Here is a 9,104-nt window from a genome sequence, read left to right on the forward strand (position 1 = left end):
ACCTAATGACCTCCTCTACCCTCTAAGACTCTTCTGTAGAAGACTTAGTCCCCACATAGTGACACTCTTGAGAGGTGAGTGGGCAGGAGGCTCTGATGTAATCAAGGGATTGCTCCATGAATGAGTTCCTGGTAGAGTGAACCTGTCAAAGAGACCAGGTCACCATGAGTGTCTCCCTGGCTCAGTTTTGNTGGTGTCTGCACCCTTGCTGCTAGGAGGTGAGCAGCTTGCTCGCCACGCCTTTCTGCCTCTGCATGGCTCCAAAACAAGACCTGGATGACCACAGCTGAAGCTGAAGTAGTTTGGAGAGATTGGATTACTTCCCCTCAACCAACAGAATCCTGTGTCATGATCTATTCAGGTTTAAATTATCTGATAATTGTTAAAAGAAATGTATTTATTTGCTTGGTTTTATTTTTAAGACAGGGCCTGTAGTCGTAGAAAAGGTTTTGGTTGTTGGTTTTGTTTTGTTTTACGTTGACTGTGTTTGGGATTTGCCTGAATATTTATGCCTTGTCCCTTTAATAGGTTGAAATCCTAATCCTAACCCCCAGGACAATGGTATTTTATTTTTATTTATTTTATTTTTATTTTGGTTTCTCTGTATAGCCTTGGCTGTCCTAGAACTCACTCTGTAGACCAGGCTAGCCTCAAACTCAGAAATTCGCCTGCCTCTGCCTCCCAAGTGCTGGGACTAAAGGCGTGTGCCACCATGCCTGGCTCAGGACAATGGTATTAAGAACACCATTTAGGGCTGGAGAGATGGCTCAGCATTTAAGAGCATTGTTTCCAGCAACCACAAGGTAGCTTACAACCACCTGTAATGGGATCAGATGCCCTCTTCTGATATGTCTGAAGAAAGCAACAGTGTATTCACATATTTAAAATAAATAAATCTTAAACAACAACAACACCGTTTAGTCAGTTTTTTTCTGTTATAACAGAATACCTGAGATTGGGTAACTTATAAAGAATAGTGCTTTATAAGCACCCTGGGTCCCCTGGGTTGGGGTGGAGGTAGACCTCGCTGCCTGGAGTAGCCTTTCTACATTTTTGGTCCGTGGTTCAGTAGGTAGCTGCATGGTGAGGGCTANATGTTGTTTTAACTCATGGTAGGAAGACCAAAACAATAGCCAACTTCTCCGAAGTTAAAAGAGCACTTGCTGCTGTGAAGAACAGGAGTTCAGTTCCAAGCACCCATGTTAGGCTGCTCACAACCACACATAATTCAAGTTCTAGGGGATCTGGTGCCCTCTTCTGGCCTCTGTGGGGATATACATACGCACACAGACAAACATAGACACAAAAAGATTAAATAGACACACAAAAAATTAAATAAGAGTAGCCTCTCGGCGGCTCTGAAAAATAGCATAAATAATCAGTGCTTATGTGTGGTTTAAAGTGACTTGTGTCTAGCTTTTTGTTGTGGTCAGCATTTCTGGTAACCCTTCTAGAGTGACCTTCTCCCTTAATCTGGGTCTTAGGAAGTGTTCATTAAGGGAGAATTTGTGTCTTCCTAGCTAATTTTAGCGTGCAGTTAACCTACAAAAGAGCCTTCAGCGGGCAACTCCTGGAAGAAATAATTTGAGTGAAAACCAGGGCTCTCAGAAGTTGCAAGCAAACATTNAATGAACACATTCTCCAGTAACTGATGTTTACGTGAGACTGAACCTCCACGCTAGCAGGCCAAAGTGGCATGAGGTTGACAAATTTAACAACACTAGAGCTGAAAGGGACACTGGCTGGCTGGTTACCAATCGGTGACTAAATAGGAGAGTGAAGTACCAAATCCTCTTCCTGCTAGCCACTGCCCAGTCCTCCTTGCTTCCTGGTCCCCCCCCCGCCCCCGCCCTCTTCTGCTTGATTGCTTCTCTACAGTAAACATTTGTTTAAAAAACGAACAACAACAAAAATCCTCTTTCAGTCTCCAGTACATTTCTCGGATACTTTTTCTAGTACTTTTCCACCAAGATAAAAATCTGACTAAATCGAGGCCTGGATCCTTCTCTCCCAGGCCAGTTTTATACCTCCAGCTATAGAATGTCAGTCTAGTCCGGGTAGTGTTGGGGTACTGCTAGGCGCCTCCGTTGCTGCGCGCCAAATTGGGCAGGTCCGGGCAGCTCGGGGCTGTGCTGGTCTCCTAGCAACTTGGGAAGCCGTGGGGGAGACTTGCCACCCAAGACTGGGCAGTGCCATGGCGGAGTGTGGGCAGCGGCTCCAGCCCACGACCCTGGCTCCGAGACTGCTGAGGGAGCGCCGGAACTGCGGATGGTAAGCAGGGTGCTCTCGCAGCTGCTAGCAGGGAACCTGGGTCCCCTGGGCTGGGGTGGAGGTAGACCTTGCTGCCTGGAGAGTCTTTCTCACTATTGCAATAGAGTAAAAGGACCAGTCTGGAGCGACACAGCCTTTCCGGTTTGTTTGTTTTTTGCCACAAACCTCCCAGGGGGGAGAGGCTGTCCTAGCCTAATTGACACACACACTCTAAGTGACACAGACACAACCTTCCTGGGGTAGCCAACTCTTCCATCAGAAACTCTGGGACCCCTAGTTCCCTGTGTTTAGCTTATGACATCTGGAGTCTTTAGCCCTCCAGCTGGAAGCTCTGATGAAGCATAACCCTTAGCAGGAGCTAAGCCTCCTGGGAAGGAGCTAAGCCTCCTGGGAAGGAAGGCAGGCTGCTACTTTGAAGGGTTAGTGAGGCAGGAAAGAAAAAGGCTTTTCCTTTCTCTTTGCTGAATCCTTGAGAGTGCGTTTTAGCTGGTGAAGAGGTACTTCTCTTCGGAGTGGTGATAAATAAGGCAGCAAGCCTAGAATCAGAAAGACAGTATGTAGCCTAGGCTAGCCTTAAGCTAGTGGTCCTCCTGCATCAGCCTCCAGAGCCCAAGGATTAGAGGTCTACCACTACACCCAGCTCCCTGGACTCTTGTTTCCTTACTGTGGAGTGGGATCGAGTCAAGGAGTCAGCTTTGTAGGTTCGTGAGGACCCTTGGGGCTAGCAATACACATAACTCAGTGCACTCTTTATGCCAGTGAGCAATTATGAACACTCTGGAAATCTTTGCAAATGCCTCCCCATTTGAAATTTTTTGCTTTGAAATAATTGTAGACTCAGGAGAGAGCACAAATGTCCAAGATCCCATACAGCCTTCTGGAGTTGTTTCTATCGGCACTCCCTTACACATCTGTAGCCCACCACCAAACCAGGACTGCAGCTTTGTGACAATATAGTGGTTAAATAAAACCTCTGTTTCATTAGCTCTCACTTCTCAAAAACTTTTGTTAAGAGACCAACTGCTTTATGACCTCAGTATCAGTGACCTTTCTCATTGCTGTGGAAGAATACTGTCAAGAAACAAGTACTGGTTCTGGCTCAAAATTTGGGGAGGTATTGGTCCATGCTGTGGGAAAGGTAAGCCTCCCAGGCAGCTCCATCCACAGAGATGAGCGCTTTTGGCATGGCTTGTTCATATCTTAGGAGACCAGCAGCACAAATGAATGGGAACCAGGGCCAAACCATTATTTCAAAGGCTGGCAAGGCCTCACATTCTAAAAGTTTTATAACTTCAAAAGGACCAGTGTTTAAACACGAGAACCTTTGGGGGTATTTTACACCCCACAACCACAGAGGAACTGCTTTGTGGGACCTTCGTTGTAAGTCTTTCTTCCCTCGACAACCATGAATCTGTTCTCCAGTTCTGTAAATTTAAGCATTTTAAGAATATTAGCTAGGGCTAGAGAGATGGCTCAGCAGTTAAGAAAGCTCAGCGCTTTTCTGAGGACTGGAGTTGGGTTCCCAGGACCTGTGATAGGCAGCCCACAAGTGCTGTAACTCCAGGCCTAGGGTATGTGATAAATACATAAATAAGAATAGAAATAAATAATCCAAGCAAACTGGAACAGCATAGGTCATACTCCCTACTCCTAAACCTGTGAGATCCATGCAGAATGTGCAGGTTCATCATTGGTTCATTTTGTTGCCAAGGAGTGTGTTCTGTGGTGTGTATATATTACAGTTGCTTTCTTTATTCGCTTGAAGTCCTGGTTATTTTCTTTTCTTTTTTTTTTAACTATAACATACAAAGTTGCCATGAACCTTTACGTACATGTTTTTTTGCAAGAACATATATTTCCGTCTCTCTAGGGTAAATGTCAATATATTATATACTGTTGTCTGTGAGAAACAATAGATGTTTTGGGGAAAATCTTTTAGTTTTATGTTATTATTCAGGCAAGATTATTCACGGGCTTATGGAAATATGGAGGATCAAGGATGGGGGTGTAGATCAGTTTGCAAAGCGCTTACCTTGTATGCAGCTTTGGGCTCAATTGCCAGCACCCTATAAGCTAGACATTCTGGGTCATGTTTATAGGTGCAGTGTTCAGGAGATGGAGGTGAGAGGCTTAGAAGTCAGAGGTAGTTTAAGCTTCTCCTCTACAAGGCTGGTTTGAGAGTAACTTGGGCTATATGAGGCTGAATCTATCTATAAACAAACAACAAATAAATAAATAAGAAAATACAGAGTTAAACATTTTAACAATGAGAAGCAGAGTAGGATAAAGGAAAGCTCTCCCCCTACACACCTGACCCCTCAGAGCTGAGAGTGAGTTAGGCAGACCCCCACATTCCTGACCCCTCAACTGAGAGTGAGCTAGGCAGACCCCCACATTCCTGACCCCTCAACTGAGAGTGAGCTAGGCAGACNTAGGCAGACCCCCACATTCCTGACCCCTCAACTGAGAGTGAGCTAGGCAGACCCCCACATTCCTGACCCCTCAACTGAGAGTGAGCTAGGCAGACCAAATCTTTTTTGCCAGTTTCAGAGTTTCGAGTCTCAGTCAAGTTAGTAGACAGTTCCCATTTGAGTTGTATGGCTGTATTTAAACACCATCTGTTATCCTCTCTGTTTTTAGGAATGGTAAGGTGTAAAATGGTTTTTAGTGCACTATTAATTATTAATATGACCTGGCTAGCCCGCTAGTTGAATAAGAGTCTTAGGGATTTATTATTTAGCTCTGTGCAATTACAGTGGGGTTACCCCTGATCTAATTCTCTAACACTAGACTGACCCCCCAACTGTGCTCCCCAAATACTTGCTGTTTGGGTCTTGCTGGCTTATTTCTGCTCCAGCAGTCTGTCCTGGGGGGTGGGGATGCATTTCACTCAGGTATGTGCTGCTGGTCCAGCACATCTCCTGGAGACCTTCTGCTTTCTCAGTCTTCCTCCCTTCTTTCTCTCCTCCTCCTGGTCCCTACCTGCAACCCCCAGCCAGGTAACTGAAAACCCATTTCCCCCATTCTCTCCAGTAACTGGCTGTAGCCACCTTTGTTTAACCAATGGTTTTAAATTGGGAGCAAGGTTTGCACAACAAAAGCTGTTGTTTGTGAGAATTCACTCATCTTGAGTCAACAAGATCTTGGGGTACACAATGTAGCACTTGAATACATAGCAGCACCAGACCAACCCCCAACACTTGGGTGTTCAAGTTGATTATAAATATAAAGAATATGAACTTCATGAACATAATTAATAATGAGAAGGGTTATTGCTAATAGGTAGAGCAGATTGGTCATCAATTCTATGATGAGATGAGGCTTACCATGCCTGTACCTTCAGTTGCTTGGAGAGTGATTTATTAAGGGCAGGGAGAAGCTTTCTGTAAACTCATTTCTTTTTTTTTTTTTTTCTTTCTTTCTTTTTCATTTTTGTTGTTCTTTCATCTAGATTTTAATAATGAAGTGAAGTTAAGCACCTTGTGCGCACACCCCCATTTACATACAGCCAAGAAGTTCTAGGGTTCACTGGAAACGACTGTAGACCAGGCTAGACTCTCTTTAAAATGTTTGATGATGATTACGGAGAAGATGGGTGTGTTATAACGGGCCATTATGGATGTCAGGGAGTACGGGCAGAAAGGGATTCAGGGGGAAACACCAGTTCTCAAAATATGTGAGGCAGGCTGGCGTTAGTTAGGGTCATCAGACACTTGGGATCTGAGGCCTGGCTTTGGCATTCGTTATGCCTGATTATTCTAGATCTGGTATCATCTTCCATCCGTCCCGTGTGACATCTGTCCCATCCATCTTACCGCCATGGCCTGACTGCTCCCTGCAAGTGGGAGTCTGGTAGGGAAGGAAGCAGAGACACAGGCTGTGTGCGAGTCAGAAGGGGGAGAGGACATGAAGGAGAGTCTGTGGCTCACTTACGAGATAAACTGCATCAGACCAACCTTGGCTCCATGAAAGCATTAGTCTCGTAATCTAGAACTTAGAAAGCCTTCTGATTGTCCAAGAGGATCTGAAAATTCATATAACTCGGGGGGAGGGGAGGATTATAGAAAGGTATCAGCTCCAGTGTGCAGCGAAGCACTATTATTCCCCAGCGCTTTGAACTGCACGAAAAACCCAGTTCCATCTTCTCTTAGCCATGGAGCTATTTTTAGAATTTATTTTTATTGTTCTTAATTCCCCTCCCCATGTATGTGTGTGTGTGTGTGTGTGTGTGTGTCTGTGTGTAGGGTTGTGTAGGTGTGTGTGTGTGTGTGTGTGTGTGTGTGTGTAGGGTTGTGTAGGGGTGTGTGTGTGTGTGTGTGTGTGTGTGTGTGTGCATGCACGAGTGTGCATGTGCACTTGAATACATGTGCCCATGGAGGCCAGAGGCATTGAAGTCCCTGGGGTGAGTTACACCTGAGCAGCTCTTGACAAGTGTTTTGTTTTTTACTTCTTTGTGCCTTACTTTAGGTATAAATAGGAATTATACTAGCACCAGCTATGTGGAGTTGTTACAAGATTTAAATAGGCTTAAAGCAGCTCTCAGTTTTTTTGTAGGGAGTTCTCCATTTGTGTTAACTATTATGACTCTTCAAGAAAAAATTATCTATTTGTGTATGCAAGCTCATGTGTGTGTGTTCATGTGTATACACATGTGTGCATGCCTACATGCATATGTTTATACATGTGTGTGTTCATGTTTTCATATGTGTGTGTGTGTGTGCACACGTGCGCGTGTGCCATCAAGTGTGGCAGTCAGGGAACAACTTCTGGGAGTCAGTTCTCCCCTTCCACCATGTGGGTCCGGGATTAGGTTTGGCAGCAGCGGGCACCTTCGCCCACTGAGCCATCTCACCAGACCATATTTTTAAATCTCCCTAGCTTTTAAAGAATGTATTGCTGAGTGTGTGTGTGTGTGTGTGCACACGTGCGCGTGTGCCATCAAGTGTGGCAGTCAGGGAACAACTTCTGGGAGTCAGTTCTCCCCTTCCACCATGTGGGTCCGGGATTAGGTTTGGCAGCAGCGGGCACCTTCGCCCACTGAGCCATCTGTCAAGCCTTGTACTTATGATTCTTATTAAAGCATAAAGAAGGCTGGCTGAGTGAGACTGAGGCGGTAGGTAGCATGGAGAATTCTTGAGTTCAGGTCCATCAGAGACTACATGGTGTGAGACCTTGTTTCACATACACAAACACACAAAAAGACACACACACAGATACACACACACACACACAGACTAAATGACATGTTGTGGGTTTGATGTAGCCCGTGGACTATAATCTCGCAGCCTTCCTTCTGAGTTGCAAGGAGGAAACCAAGCCACTGAGGACATCTGACAGACCGGTCACTCATTTAGCTACATGAGGGCTGTATTTGTTCCCCTTCTTGTCTCCATGACAAAATACCCCACACATGGGGGGAGGATTTATTTGGGCTCAGGGTATTTCGGAACCTTGCTGTTGAGGTAGCAGTCTCCCATGACCAGATTGCTTTCTGAGCTCAGTGCCAAATAGGGGACTTCCTTTCTCAGCGTGGCTTCGCCATCTTTGCCTGTCTTTGTCAGGAGAGTGTCCTTGAACACAGGTGGTTGGCCTCATCTGGCCTTGTCTGAAAAGTGACCTTGTTGAGAGCTCTCTGCAAAGCTGCATAGCTCAGCCCGCAGGCCCCACTCTGCAGGGCTGCATAGCTCAGCCACACATGCTCCATTCTGCAGGGCTGCATAGCTCAGCATGCAGGTCCCACTCTGCAGGGCTGCATAGCTCAGCACGCAGGCCCCACTCTGCAGGGCTGCATAGCTCAGCCCGCAGGCCCCACTCTGCAGGGCTGCATAGCTCAGCCACACAGGCTCCACTCTGCAGGGCTGCATAGCTCAGCACGCAGGTCCCACTCTGGCTTCCGGCCTGCACGATAATTAGGTGCTGTACTATAACCAATCAGCCCTTCCTGCTTGCTTGATGCCATGACAAATCAGCCCTCTCCACACACACTCCTAAAAGGACCTTAAACACCCAATCCCTGAAACAACGAAGTAGACTTGTCTGCATGCAGCAGTCTCACGGCTGGTCGGCTGGCTGCACCCTGCCTCTGCTCCTTCTGTCCTTTGAGACTGGTGGCCAGCAGCCTCCAGGGAGAAAGTGGGGGGCCACACAGAGTTTGAGAATGTAGTGTCTATCATGGCGGAGAAGGCCGGGCTGAATTAATGGAGGTGGGTCCCATCGCTGGGACTCCTCACAGAGTGGGGGACGCCAGTCCTCCCTCTCCTCAGTCCAGGACTCCAGCCGATGGCATGTTGCTACCCACATTCAGGGTGGCTCTCCCCTCCTCAGCTAACCCTCTCAAGAAAAGTCCTCAGAGGCCTGCCCAGGAGTGTCTCCTAAGTGATTCCAAGTCTAGTCAAGTTGATAGTGATTTATCATCACAGGGGTTACATTGTTACTGGGACCCAAGTCCTACTGTACTGACTTTTAACCTCTGAGAGGGGAAGCAAGCTGGCTATCCTTCACAAACTGGACGGTATGGTGACAATTTTGTCATCTTGGTTTCTTTAGAAAACACAGAAATATTTTAAGAATGTGTTTTTGTTTTAATGACGGGTGTGGGATGTGGGGCTGCTTCAGTAACTGACTGATTTGCCTTGTCCTGCTAGCAGGGCCCTGATTTTGTCAGCTGCAGGTAGTTTCTGCGATTGTGTGACGTTTGGAATCCTGGGGATTTTTCAGAGGGTGTATAAATGCTGAGGCCCTGAGAGGGTTGTTGAGTTGTTAGTTGGTTGTTGTTGGTTGTGGTTTGTTAAGTAGACATTTGAAGAGGAGGAGGAGGAGGAGGAGGAGGAGGA

General features: G+C 46.4%; 1 protein-coding gene across 1 annotated transcript in view; it reads left to right on the plus strand.

Annotated features, from left to right (window-relative positions):
• The first annotated feature begins 2,194 nt into the window (after positions 1–2,194).
• The window catches only part of Fam47e (family with sequence similarity 47 member E), a 34,887-nt gene continuing 27,977 nt past the window's right edge, over positions 2,195–9,104 (plus strand). The window contains exon 1 of the mRNA XM_029545205.1: positions 2,195–2,271. Coding sequence (XP_029401065.1) covers positions 2,195–2,271 — 77 coding nt within the window. The remainder of the gene's footprint in view (positions 2,272–9,104) is intronic.

This window comes from Mus pahari, chromosome 13, assembly GCF_900095145.1.
Source record: "Mus pahari chromosome 13, PAHARI_EIJ_v1.1, whole genome shotgun sequence".
Taxonomy (NCBI): domain Eukaryota; kingdom Metazoa; phylum Chordata; class Mammalia; order Rodentia; family Muridae; genus Mus; species Mus pahari.